The sequence below is a fragment of the Botrytis byssoidea genome, assembly GCF_014898295.1.
Source record: "Botrytis byssoidea strain MUCL 94 chromosome Unknown BBYS_053, whole genome shotgun sequence".
In the NCBI taxonomy this organism is placed as follows: domain Eukaryota; kingdom Fungi; phylum Ascomycota; class Leotiomycetes; order Helotiales; family Sclerotiniaceae; genus Botrytis; species Botrytis byssoidea.
Window position 1 is genome coordinate 21,249 of NW_024065894.1, and position 13,350 is coordinate 34,598.

General features: G+C 41.6%; 5 protein-coding genes across 5 annotated transcripts; 3 read left to right on the forward strand and 2 right to left on the reverse strand.

Moving 5' to 3' along the window:
* Positions 1 to 1,729: 1,729 nt before the first annotated feature.
* On the forward strand, positions 1,730 to 2,159 carry EAE97_012149 (uncharacterized protein; the record flags this gene model as incomplete). Its single annotated transcript, XM_038882663.1, has 2 exons — positions 1,730 to 1,824; positions 1,931 to 2,159. The coding sequence occupies 2 exons, from the start codon at positions 1,730 to 1,732 to the stop codon at positions 2,157 to 2,159; spliced, it is 324 nt and encodes a 107-aa protein (XP_038726490.1).
* Positions 2,160 to 2,759: 600 nt separating this feature from the next.
* EAE97_012150 (uncharacterized protein) lies at positions 2,760 to 4,399 on the reverse strand (the record flags this gene model as incomplete). Its single annotated transcript, XM_038882664.1, has 2 exons — positions 3,096 to 4,399; positions 2,760 to 2,991 (listed from the first exon to the last, which is right to left on the reverse strand). Exons 1-2 carry the CDS (start codon positions 3,122 to 3,124, stop codon positions 2,760 to 2,762), a joined length of 261 nt encoding a protein of 86 aa, XP_038726491.1. The 5' UTR covers positions 3,125 to 4,399.
* A 232-nt stretch (positions 4,400 to 4,631) lies between these two features.
* Positions 4,632 to 6,019, forward strand: EAE97_012151 (uncharacterized protein; the record flags this gene model as incomplete). The annotated part of the gene is made up of 3 exons (XM_038882665.1): positions 4,632 to 4,923; positions 5,221 to 5,365; positions 5,452 to 6,019. 3 exons carry the CDS (start codon positions 4,632 to 4,634, stop codon positions 6,017 to 6,019), a joined length of 1,005 nt encoding a protein of 334 aa, XP_038726492.1.
* Positions 6,020 to 8,004: 1,985 nt separating this feature from the next.
* On the forward strand, positions 8,005 to 9,616 carry EAE97_012152 (uncharacterized protein; the record flags this gene model as incomplete). The annotated part of the gene is made up of 5 exons (XM_038882666.1): positions 8,005 to 8,153; positions 8,408 to 8,554; positions 8,654 to 8,945; positions 9,030 to 9,135; positions 9,201 to 9,616. 5 exons carry the CDS (start codon positions 8,005 to 8,007, stop codon positions 9,614 to 9,616), a joined length of 1,110 nt encoding a protein of 369 aa, XP_038726493.1.
* Positions 9,617 to 10,886: 1,270 nt separating this feature from the next.
* On the reverse strand, positions 10,887 to 12,992 carry EAE97_012153 (uncharacterized protein; the record flags this gene model as incomplete). Its single annotated transcript, XM_038882667.1, has 5 exons — positions 12,632 to 12,992; positions 12,413 to 12,552; positions 11,484 to 12,358; positions 11,039 to 11,136; positions 10,887 to 10,990 (listed from the first exon to the last, which is right to left on the reverse strand). The coding sequence occupies exons 2-5, from the start codon at positions 12,485 to 12,487 to the stop codon at positions 10,887 to 10,889; spliced, it is 1,152 nt and encodes a 383-aa protein (XP_038726494.1). The 5' UTR covers positions 12,488 to 12,552; positions 12,632 to 12,992.
* Positions 12,993 to 13,350: the final 358 nt, after the last annotated feature.

Below are 13,350 nucleotides of genomic sequence, written 5' to 3' on the forward strand. Positions count from 1 at the left end.
TTATATTCATGCTTCATTTTACTCACCTGGCATCTCTTTCCACAGTCTTGACCCTCAAAGTCTATGATCACTATGAGATCGATCAGATAGAACTAATTCATGTCACTCCTTCGTATTGCCTACCAATTGCTCAATATATTGACTGAAGAAATGGTTCTTTCACAATTATTCTGCCTCCACGGCAACAGTCTCTGGGAAGCCCGCGAAGTGTCAAATATTGATGAAGCTGTATCATAGGTTCAAAAACACACCCCATCTGTTTTCTCCGGTAAGATCAGTCTGGAAAATGTGGTAGGCCCTACCAGATTTCGGAACTTTTGCAGGCTATCGTAGGTCAATCAATTCTCCCCCATATACTACCGCGTAGTCAATAGTGTCATCTTCGATACCACCGCCGAAAACTTCAAAAGGGATAGTTTTTACTATCAAGCTACCGATGTCACTGGGGAAGAGTAAAAATTTCAACATACATACTTTTACCTTACCGCCCATACCCAGGGCAGAAAAGGAAGCTTTTTTTTTATTTTTTTTATAGAAGATTTCTGGACGTGTTGTCCTTGAACGATGTCTTGAACGGAAATTGAAGAATTGAGAGAAAACAGTAACCTATGCCAACGATAAAACGCCCTCCAACAGGTATCAATCCTTCAATCAGGGAAGTTTTTGGTTGAAAGACTCGAGCATGTCAATATCGAATCAAGATTCCAGCGGTCAAATATATGTTGGTGGCCTCCTTCCATTTGATAAGTCACATACTCAGTACATCACGAACCGAGCCAGCCACGTTTCTGCATGCAAACCAGTAGAAATGTTCCTTGGTAAGAATTTGAAACGCCAGCAAAACTTTTCGACATTACTCAAACTTGCTAGATGTGGTAAGAAAACTTCTTGCTGGAGAAGACATACCTTAGTATGTAAAAGCATGTGGTAAGTCACTTATCTATCATATATGATGAGCACGATAATTTTCACAATATTACTTAGGCACCTTGCACTGCTATCTTGTTAGTTGGTCGGTGAACTAAATTGTTCTAAGCCGACAAGAAGCGATTTTACGAACTGAAGATCACGGCGGTCCAGATCTCTGCCACGAATCAGAAAAGAGCAGGATGGTTGGAAAAGCATGACTTTGGCGTGTTTGACTATCAGCGTGGAGCGAATTGCGGCTTCGGTCGAATTATGGATCATATCTTTTCGGGTCCAATCCCGCTGGGAACCGCCCCAAAAATACCGCCCAGAGGCAGAGTGGAGCCAAAGAACAATTGTTGGTATTCTAGGTTGGACCTACCGAATGTGATGCGACTAGTGTCAGCCCTTTTTCTCCACTATGTTTTGGGCTTGTTGGAGCGTGGTTGAACTTGTGAATCGTTCTCCTTGCTCCACTGCATAACTGCATAACTGCTTCGTTGGTGAAATTGATCGGTTTAAGATGAATCTCGGTAGGGCAGATAGCTTCTGTGGAGTAGACGGCCGGTAGTGACCTGTGGAGGTAGTATTTATGTATCCTTTGTCCCTACACATCCATTCCTTTCGTTTCTTTCCTTTGTATCATTTAATTCCGTAGTTTCGTCAGCATACTTAGTTGTTAGCAGAGTAAATCACTCATCCGGAGCGCGCTGCGCTGTCTTGCTTTTCCTGATCTACTCTGTCCCTCTTGTCATAGATAAATCAACCAAACCCCTCTCGCAACTAACCATATCCGTCAAGACGTCAAGAAACAGACGAAGCCATGGTTGTACATACTTTCACCCCGCATATCGCGAAGTTTGCCAGGTTCTCTCTTGGAAGGTTCACAAACCGCTGGGCTAATGAGGAAGAATTGAAGTTAGTATCATACCCCCCCAATGCCCCTCTGGTTCCTCACACTCGAACATGAATTGAGCTAGAAGTAGAAAGAAGAACAAGTTGAACTGACCAGGTATTTTTACAGTAAACCTGCGATTTTGAAAGAGAACAAGATACCCAAGAATGTACCGGCCCAATGGAATGTTCTTAGATGGCAATATCAGAGCGAGTTGTTGATCGAGATTAAGAATAAAGATATGGAAAAGACAAGACAACAGCAAGCACAAGACGACGTGACGTTAGGGATGGCGGACACAACCGCGAAGATGAAGGGATTAATGGGCGACAATCACCTCTGGATGTGTGCGGTTTGAAGTGCTAGAATTCGTCTGGGGAAAAATCGACTGGATTGTTATCGACATATGTTACACAGATAAAAGGGTCTGTCTTCTACTTGACGATCGAAATGCATTGCATGGCGTTTTATTGCGGATTGGAGGCTTTGTATGATACCAATGACTTGAGGAAATCTCGAGTACTCGTCGGATAGCATCGGGAGACAAAAGGAAAAGGGGCATAAACATAGGCTGCTGGCAGCTTACTTGATTCTGAAAGATGATTTTTCGATAACGATATAATATACAAATTGTCCTACACACAGAGAGAGTTTGTGGACTACACTTTGTCAAAATTCCTCCTGCTCCAATCACCAATCGCTGCAATGATAGCCGTAAACTCCAGATCCAACACCAAGGGAGTGACAATGCTGTATAAATGCCCATCGTATCACCTTGACGCAACCATAAATAATTTAAAATTCGACTCGACCTCTTCGTAAATGAGGGAACCGGGATTCTCCTAATTCGTCTAACGATCCGTGGCTCCCAGTCCAGAGATGTTCCTTTCTCTCGAAATTGACTCGTTTCTTATAGAATCACCGAGACCATCACGTCCATATTGCGATCCAGTTTTCTTCATGAGCGTGCTGATGAGTCACTTGACGGCCTTATTTCTATTTCCCGTGGTATTGTAGCACGCAGATTTTGTAATTTGTCTGCATTTCCGTTCGTATGTGTGAATTGATCCACATGATACGTCTGGGGTTTATTATATCGATCGTCTACGGCTTTCATATCTTGATAACATCTGTGCAATTCATTCGATTGACCTCGAAGCTCTTTGGCGTGAGCTCGACGTTCTTTGAGTCTGAGATTTAAATTAGCCATGACATTCTCCTACGTGGAACAATTGACTGAATGGAAGAAAACTTTTATATATGGGCTATGATGAAAGAATATTCGTATACTTACTTTTTAAGACCAGGTACAATAGTAGGCATTACCGATTGATTATCAGTTAAATATTCCGAGACTGGAAAAAAATACTAGGTAGCTCTTCCTACGTTAAGGCTGTGAAGTCCTCACAATGGTGTGGGGTTTTGTGGATATGGAAATGAGAGGAAGGTATTAATGTGAAGAGGAGAAAATTACTATCTGATTTTGTAAACCACACGAACGAGTACTTCACTTGGGTATAAATATCTACTCGAGTACCGCATCTTTCAATACAAGTCAACGTCATTTAAAAAGATTCCAGGTCCCCGATTTTGCGGCAGTCGAAACTTTACTTGCCATATTCCCACTTCTCCATCCAATGATCATTTGACAAAATGAATAAGTTGTCGGGGTTTGTTCGGATACTATGATCACTGCCTCTTTGGTCTATCAAACTTAACTAGATCGATATGAGTAATGTCGAGACAGTGAAGGATAGTTTGAATGTTGCAATCTGGAACCCGGTGGACGGAGGCGACGAACAATCTGGGCAAAACTTTTGGCTCCGGCACTTGAATGAAGATAATGTATCTCCGGATGCACACAGGCTGTTAGGATTCTCAAGCTGTGCAATGATCTTAGGAGGTATAATAGCGTACCAAGTGGCTCTATTGTGACACTAGTTCGAGTTCTCTAGAGTAGGAATTTATTTTTAGTGTGAGATGGGACGAGAGGACTAGGTATGGGTATTTGATATCTGAAGTAAGGAAAGAGGTGACTATTGAAAAGTCATCACATATTTCAAATGCATGAGGATTGCCTAGACGTTTTATGCTAGTATTCAACATTCTGAACCTAATCCCAACGCACAAACTGTGAAACCTATTCGACGTGCGTTCCTGAACTCGGTTATATTGGAATCGTGGGTTCGGTTCGGTTGAGGAGAAGTGTAAAAGGAGGCATGATTACTTGTAGTTCTTTTGAAGATTAAGCTTGTTGCAATTCAAACGATTTATTGTTGATCATCTGATGGCATGTGTAAAGTGCCAATATTTATTATGCTTAGGAGTTAGGTTAGATAGTCTCATCTTGATGGAGGCAGTGAGAGGCTTCATTGAAAGCTCGCGTATCGGATTATTGAAATTCTGAAATCTTGTTTCCTGACGGGATTGAAAAGCATCTTTTTGGGACAAACAGCTAGTTTTCAAAAAACTAAAATAATGCTGGACTTCTCAAGTTCGAATTAAAATTCTGGGTTTGATCGGGATGACCCCTTTTAAAGACCTCCAACTAAAAAATCAAAATAGTGAATAGAGATTTGTGGCAATGCGAGATGCTCAGAAGGACCTCGGGATGGAAGGGAAAATGAAAAACAGACACGTGATACATTCAATGTGGCTTGACAGGAACGGGGGCGGTGTCCATAAATAGTAAGCGGTGTGAAGATAAATTACGCAAAATAACCTTACATGTCTCGAGCATGTGCATTTGTTCATTGGTTTGCTAGAGCCTCGCTTTGAATCAATGACTTCGTAATTCAACATTGATGACAACCTTGCCGATTTGTTAATAATGCCTCCGTCCCATACTCCTACTGTCAATTATCAAGAGCATTTTGGAATTGATAATAATACTAGGAGAAGACCTACGACCAACCCATTTGATCAACATAATGTTATTACTCCCACTCAGGGTATGTTATCATTAGGTGGAGATACACAAGATGATTTCGATTCAACCACAGGCACAGAGGATCTAAGTGAAGGAGAAGATGAAGGCGAAGACGAATCTGAAGGTGATCCTGGCATCGAAGATTTAGAAAACCTGGACGAGGATATAGGTTTGGAAGATGTTGCAGTTGAAGGTTCGCTTTAATAATTTTATTTTTCCCGCTTTCCCCTTTCCGCACACATTTCCAACACAATGAGAGGAAAGAGTAAACGCACTCGCAACCGAAGTCGTAGCTACAATCAGAACCAGAACCTCTTGTACTTGAAGATATCAGCTCTCACTTCGCACTCTTTCACCTCCAACCGGTCAAACTGCACCAGTACATCTCACAGCATAACATTTCGATTGTATTTTGATTCCCGCTCCGAATATCAATGCACAACTTCACCACCCATTATGTGTAATCGATCTAACTTATCACCTCATCTAGCTACCATGGATAATACACCATTATTCGACCCTGCCGCTCTCGGGCTGAAAGAAATCGGAAACTTAGCTAGCTGGACTGTTTCTAGTAGTAAACCTGGTTGTGGAGTTCTTGCACTCCGGGACGATGACACAAATTTGTTCTGGCAGTAAGGAATTGCATACTTTCGCGTCTCTACTTCTCCTCGCTACTCGGTAATATACTTGCACATTTACTGACATATCCCACCTACAGATCCGATGGACCCCAGCCTCATTACCTTAACATTCATTTTGCCAAATTCGCAAAGATTCGAGCCATTCGAATATTCCTTGATTTCGAAGCCGATGAATCTTACACTCCAACACGTATCCAATTGCTTGGAGGCACAGGCTACCACGATCTAATTCCGTTTTCTGAACTCTCGTTTGTTCAACCGAAAGGTTGGATTGATGTCAACCTTGATCACGTAGGAGGAGGTTCAGATGGAAAAACACTACGTGCATTCATTATACAAGTAAAGGTGTTGGAGAACCACCAGAATGGCAAGGATACACATGTTCGTGGACTGAAGATATATTCTCACGACGAACGTCATGAATCTCCTCCGCCATCATATCTCGACGAGGAGGAGGATGACACATGCTCTTCGATCGATCCGAACGAATTTGGAGGGCCTGACGATGATTTGAAGCGCGGAGATGTAAGTAATGACGATCAATTCTGGAAGGATTTTACGCAGGCCAGAATGGGTGGACACAAGATGCCGGACCTAAGTGGTTTGAGTGAGCCTGGGTTCATGTCTGAGCCAGAACTGCGTTGATTATACTGCGATCACTTGGTCGATGCTATATAACGATTGGTGGTAGTCACATTGGGAGTTATTGGGAGTCATCAAGATACCCTGGGTTTGTATGACAATACTGAACTTGTAGCTTCATGATGAGAAGAGTGCAGCTCCTTCCCTTATATTCTCAGTCCTGCCCAAAAATAAGACGAACACTTCTCCAAAGGTAAAGGATCTTCATGGCTCAGAGGCAAGTGCCATCTGCGAAACTGCACCGTATCTTTTCAAAAGCAATTCCGTATCTCCTTTTGTAGTTACCCATGGTTCTTGAAATTTTGAAAGTAATATTTCGTCGTATTACATTTGATTTGATGGAGAAAACTATTCACCAGACCATATCGATCAAAATTTTACTGTTCTGGCCTCATGCTTTCATTCCAGTGTTTCATTCGACTAAAGATTCGTCCCGCCTGTCCCACACGTATCCAATTATCTTGAACTTTTATCTATACCACTCAATAGGAGTACTGTTGAAGTTGCGTTCCATTGGATCTTAGCAATCAATGTTAAACCGCCATGTCTGTATTATCAGTCCAACAATAAGAAACTTCAAAAACGCAGAAAATTTATCACCGTCTTCTGACCACTTTCAATATTTTCTCGGGGTCAGTCTCGGGTCGGGCGATGATATTATTTTCTAGCACTTGCCGTCATTTGCTAGCAGTGGTCGGAGCGGTAAGTCCCTCAAGGATGTAGAACTTCCAAGCCACGGCGGCCATCACAATTCGACTTGCACCTTGGCACAAGAGTTTCCTAGAAATGACCTTGCTTTCATTTGACAACAACAAACCCATGAAAATTCTTCGATTAATTTCCTACATCCATATCTGAAGATATTGACAATAGTTATGCGATCGGGTTAATCGATACAGAAGAACATCTGCACAAGTGCGTACATCCTGCGATCTGGTTAATTGTTTTATAGCTTTGTTCTTTCTGCTTTCACGGCGGACAGCCATCTTTGGTTTCGTGTGACTGACTAAACGTCATTTCACGCTCATTCGTGTAGATTTAAAAAGCAAGCGTTGTACCGATTTCGTCTTTGGCAGTCCCGATAGGGAACGGCAAAAGCTAGCCAGTAAGATTAAGTGAAGGCGCGTGGCCATCAAAGAGAGTAGCGAATTACAGAAGAATGATGATCGATCAATTTCAACCTAGTAGTAGAATAAACTTAGAACTTTGGAACGATCGTACCTGAAATTCCATCGAATTGTCGAGTTCAGTCATATATTTAAACAACGTGTCTAGTTTTATTGTGCCCAACCTTTGCCGTTAGCATTGTTTTCCAAGTCATGGATTGCAATCTGATGTAAGAATCCATGTCCAAGATTTTGAAAATACTATCGGCTTCAAACTTTTGGTTTAAACCAATCCCGTAGTCTTATTTTCTTGCTTGAAAAGGAAATGAATACCCCAGACTATTTCATTGATGGATTACCAAGAAGCTATTGTTCAACCCCTGATCATGAAAGAGAGTCGAGAAAAATACATCCCAGAGAAAAACGCTTCCACGCGAAAGATACTTGGCAGATTTGTGTGGGAGAATGGTATTTCTGTCAAAGGAACTCCTCATAAAGTAACATTTTGATCAGAAACTGTGACTCAAGCATCACAGCTACCAAAGGTTGACTTCGCCCAATACTGATTGTAAGCTTTTTGCAACAGCCATATACCAGTGTAATTTCATCGGGATCCAACATGAGAAGTTTTTGTTTCGTTCCTTGAAGAATAGATGAAAAAGAAAAATATTTTCTTTATTACTTGATTAAAAGCACAACAGAATTCAAGGCTATAGGAACTGAGTTATATTTTTCGCAAATATAACTTCCCGCACCTACTTAAAAAGCTTGCCAAGGAATATAAAACCCTAAGGCTACTATTGGTATATATATCTAACAATTAAACCCCTAATCCTCGCTTCTCTGCACATATTCACATCGTCTCATGTTAGTTGCTTCGGAATGTCTACTCCCACCTACTTTAACAAATATCCCCCATTTCCCTCCAATATCCCAGTGGCAGATTTGCTCATTTTATCCTTCGCTAAGCTTGCAGCCAATGATGGACACGAGTCCCGTGCTCTTTTCGAAGCCAGTCGTCATATAGGCTTGTAAGTAATAGCAAATCCTTCTTTCCAGTCCTCCGAATATCTTTCAACTTGTCCCCACGAAAAGTCTTTGCAATCAAATGCATTATATGATTTGGTAAGAAATTCAAATTATATTGTCTGATTGCACTCAAGTTGATTGCACGCATTGATTATTTGGTCTATCTATCAAATTTTCATTACCTCTTATCGAACAACGTTTGTGCTTTTCCTAAAAAGAGTTATTCGCGACAAATTACTAATTCTCAATGCCTTAGCTTCCAGCTTGATTTTACTGGGTGTTTGTTTGGTGATCAATTTCTCAAGGATACCGAGAAAACGTTCGACTTGAATGCAGAATTATATGCACTCTCTAAGTTGGAGCTTGATGAATATGCCTACAATCCTCCAATTTCTCTATTTCGGTACCTCTGCCTTCATAATTAATCACTTCTTATTCAAAGTTTGCACGGTCTTTCAGCCCTACGGAAGTCTCGACTAATTTGGTCTTTTATCATGTTTAGCTACAAGCCCTTGGGTTATCACAAGATTGGCAAAGTCGGAGATCGAGTCGAGCTCTACGGAATCAGTCACGATGACATAACTGGAGCTTCTGAGCCCCTTGCCAACCCGGGCTGTATCGAACGTTGTCGCCCGCAATTAAAGACATATATTGAACAGGCCAACGAGATTGTAAATATCATTCTCGGACATTTGGAAAAACATCTGAAGCTTCCACTGGGTACTTTCGCACAGTTACATTCGATGACGAAGCCAAGCGGCAGTGTTTTACGCATGCTGAAGTATGAGCCTCAGGTAAGTTCGAAATCTCCTATGTCTCCATTATTCCACGTGTATCATCCTGGAATCGTATCTCGAAACGATGCTAATCATCGATAGCCAGCCGATGATCGCCGTACTGCCATGATGGGATATACCGATATCACTGCACTAACCCTTCTTTTTAGTGCAACTGGAGGTCTCCAGATTCTTGACGATGACGCGGGTGCGTAACTCCAAATCAAAATTTCAAAGTTTCGCTTTAATAATTAGTCAATTCTCATCATTCAGATCCTCATCTTGAGTCTTCTTGGACTCATATTAAACCTCGGCCATCAACCTGTATAGTCAACCTTGGCGATGCAATGGTTGAATGGACTGGTGGGATTCTTCGCTCAGCTATGCATCGTGTCACCTCTCCCCCAGGCGATCAGTCATCTATGACCCGCTATGTAGTTGGTTACTTTTCCCGCCCTGCTGGTGATTCCCTCATGAAACGACTAGCACCTCCCGAGTATCCTTCTTCCCTCATACCACCAGTCGAGGAGGGAGAGAACTCTGAAAATGACATGAATGCGAGAGATTGGGAGTGGCATAAACTTTCCTCAGTTAAGGCAGGTAATATAGGGGGAAGCTTGGGCGGTAAACCATTTGAGCCCCAGAAAGATCTAAAAGAATTGTTCCCCGCTATTGTTGATGCCATTTGAAGTATTGGTTTTTTTTTGGAAATTGGAAGGATTTGTATCCAATTTTGAAATCATCAATGAGCACAGAGGTTTTTTTTCATCTGTTACTTGTCTCTGTCTCCATGTTACCGCTCAGCAGCCGAAAATTTTGTGTACGTATCTTTGATTTCTGGATTGATCAGAAGCAGTCGAACTCGTTCTTATTATTGCTGACATGAGTACTCTTTTCGACTCAATCTTACGTGAAATTCGCGAAAAGGGTCAGCGATACTGCTTTTGTAGTAAAGCCAAATGTTCTAAACAATGTTGAGTCGTTGACTTTCTAAGTCTTAATGGCACATATGTGATTGATCAACCCAAAGGTAAGCCACTCAAATCTTCCTGATCAAAAGTGCACCATTCATCCACAAGGCATCTCCTTACCCAACAACAATTATCCCAGCATTGAAAAAATCAAGAGATCTTCTTTGCTCAGCCCAGAAAGGTACCTCTCTTCGATATGAAGCCATTCAGATTATCTCTTCTCTTCTCTCCGCCGAATTTTCCGTCTCGCTTTCTCCTTGTGTCAGGAGATTTCGGTACCACTGTTCCAACGACTAAAATTAGTGTCATAGTTGGGCTATTCAAATAAAGCACCGTATCAAATCAACAGAGGATATACTGGAGGACTCCTGGTTGAACCTCGGATAATACTTCGTCATTCAATATGACTTTAAAAAGCACTTCCTACTACTGATTACGCACTCTAGATAATTTATGAGGCACTTTTATGACGAGGGTTTCCTTGAAAGCAGTTGAAAACATGCTGCGGAATTGAGTTCGATTTCTGTTCAACGCTTTATGCAGTCCAATTGGTCTCAAACACGATGAGGTATCATAGATGAACCTTGATGTCAATAAGTTGCTTCGGCTAGCCCGTAATATTTACGCGTAATAGCATACGAATGTCGCTAGACTGCCATTCAACCTAGGCCACACAAGCATGAATGGGTTGTTACACCCGTTTATCACCTAGGATTGATGTAATGTCAAATCAATATCTTTGAATCTTGAAATAATAATCAATAGCTCAGACCATGAGGATCTAGAAATCTGAAACCGGGAAGAAACTTCTGGACAATTTTTGCAAAAGCAAACTACTCAACGACTCTCTAGGCTTATCTAAGTGCAACTTTGGACATCCTAGGGCAATCATTAGCTTATGGAAATGCTTCACGAATGCTGAATTGAGCGTCGGAGTTTGTGAACAGAATGTGTGATCAAAGGGAGTACGCTTGAGCTTGAAATGAACTCAAGTCAAATATTCGTTTCTTGTGCCCACAACAGACAATTCTACTTTCTGAACCTGCAGATCCGGCACCATAGCTGTGATTTGATGCTTATATGCTTCTACAACTGGTCAAATTCTGAACAAAAGTATTGGGAAGAACAGAGACTACTCACTGTTGAGGATGTCAAGCAAATCTAAACATATAAGAGCGAGCAAACCAAGTGGCAAAATTTGCCCAAAACCCCAAGTGTCTTCATCTCCGATTATCAAGCTTCGATTAGACAATTTTGTGTCAATAACGTCGAAAGTATTCCATGCTGTTAGCCCAATATAACTGTCGGGACATCGATCATGTGGTCAAAAAGGGCACTGTATTAGCTAGCGTCGCGCTAGCGCTTCCCTATATTAAGTACTAGCTTCCCATAGATAATAATGATCAAAAACAATACAACCACCATAGAACTAAATACTTACACTTATCAACCAAGTTGATACCAACAATAACCAATAACTATCAGTACCGACCCGTTGTCTCCCCAAGCCCATAGTGCCAGAATCCGCCAAAGTATATGCCAGACCATGTAGCTTATAGTTTCTACAACTTGTAATTAGATACACAAGAGTATTGGCCAACGATAGGTGCGCAATTTCACCGCCGACCAAAAATCCAAAGCGCGTTGCTGGCCTCCATTCGATACATCATTCGAGGTATCTGCGATGAAGTTTACTAAGCCTTTCAACCATTGCCACTTGTGAGATAAGGACTCTACAAGTTGTTGCACGGAATACAATAACATATACACAACTTCGAAAGAAATTCCCACAATCCAGAAATACTGCGCATTAGTTGGTGATGGTTCGTGGGAAAGATAACAACGACCACTTTCTTCAGAGTCCCAGTGGTTTTCGGCCTCCAGTGTGGTAACTATTTGGTAGTAAATTGAAAGCAGATCACTAAAAAGTACGAAGACCCAGCGCGTCCAGAAATAAAAGCTCTTGTCACGACCATAGTGTTCCGAGTTGAGGTATCCAGCTCTAGCTGCCCAAAATGAATTCAGTGTGAGCAGCCAATAGCTTGTAATGAGAGATTGGTGATAGAATGACATGTGGTGAAACTCAGCTATACCTACAATGATTATAGCGGTTCTTGTGACAAGCTGAAGATCACACAACCGATTTAAAGCCATTTGAGAGAATAACTGAAGTCGCGGTTGAGAATTGCGAAAGAGGCTTAGAAACATAGCTAACGAACATCGTATGGCATAGAGGCTGAGATGAAGGCCTTTAATCATGAGTCTTGGGATATTCCGTTCGATAGATGATGGGATGGAAAGTCTCGCTAGCCTGATTGTGTATTTGCCAATATGTTCAGCCGTGGTTCCCGACACAGAAGAAAGAAGTTTGAGACGGAATCGAGATGACACGACACAATATAATTGGATACATGCCACAAAATAGGTGACCCACGCGGTGACCAAGAAACTTGTCATAACCTGTGAAACTCGTCAGGAAGAAAAAATGTCATGGAAATTCATTGGGCTACTTACCCCAGGACCTGCGATGTCCGGATCCGCATCGAAAGAGGCGACACATACCCACTGATCACGAAGTCTGCTAACCATGATGCTTTATATTGAGAAAGATATAGAGATTCATGTTGAGTGTTGTTTCGAATGAACCATTGAGGCTAGTGGGTCATTAACAACATCCACTGGAATGTACCAAGCCACACAACGAATTAAGATGAAAGAAAGGTAAGATCTTACTTTTGTGAAAAAGCTGTACCATGCATGGCTGAAGTGCCATTTAGAAAAATCATTCTGATCAACTTTAATATTATTGTATTTCTTGACTTGTGTATCTTGAACTAGAAATTCGATCCTGGAGACGCCCCAAGATGTTCATAGAAAAGACTGAAAGCGCGAGTGAAATTGCGCCGCCTGGAGTTGGGGATATGAGCCGAGCGGGAATCATCGGCAAAGATCGTGATCATTCCATCCCGCAGCAGAAAAGCCCATCTCTGAATTGTTGATCAGATATTGTGTCAAGGCTCTGGAGCTCGAGCGTAGTATACAAGATTCATTTCAAGTGATTTATGCGTACTTTCGGTTGCGCAGATGTTCAACGGTATCAACAGTTCGTAGTATCGAAGATTAATAAATGCTCCAATTAGCCAGATATATATTACTCGTGCAACGTGTTTTTAATGTGACAGAAGTAAAGATTGAGAACAGGGATGGTTGGATCTACCAACCTGCTGAAAGAATTAAATGCGAAGATCCTAATGACACTGCAAATAAGAGAGATGAACAAGTTGTTGGAAAAATGCTCTATGATGGTATCCAGAAAGAATTCAAATACATAGTGTGGTAACGCCGTATGTTATAGATTTTTTTCACGTTCAAGTTCAAAGTAGCTGTCATATGTACTCATTAGGATCGTTCATCAAGCCATTTCTCATGCCAAAACTCCCCAGAATAGACAT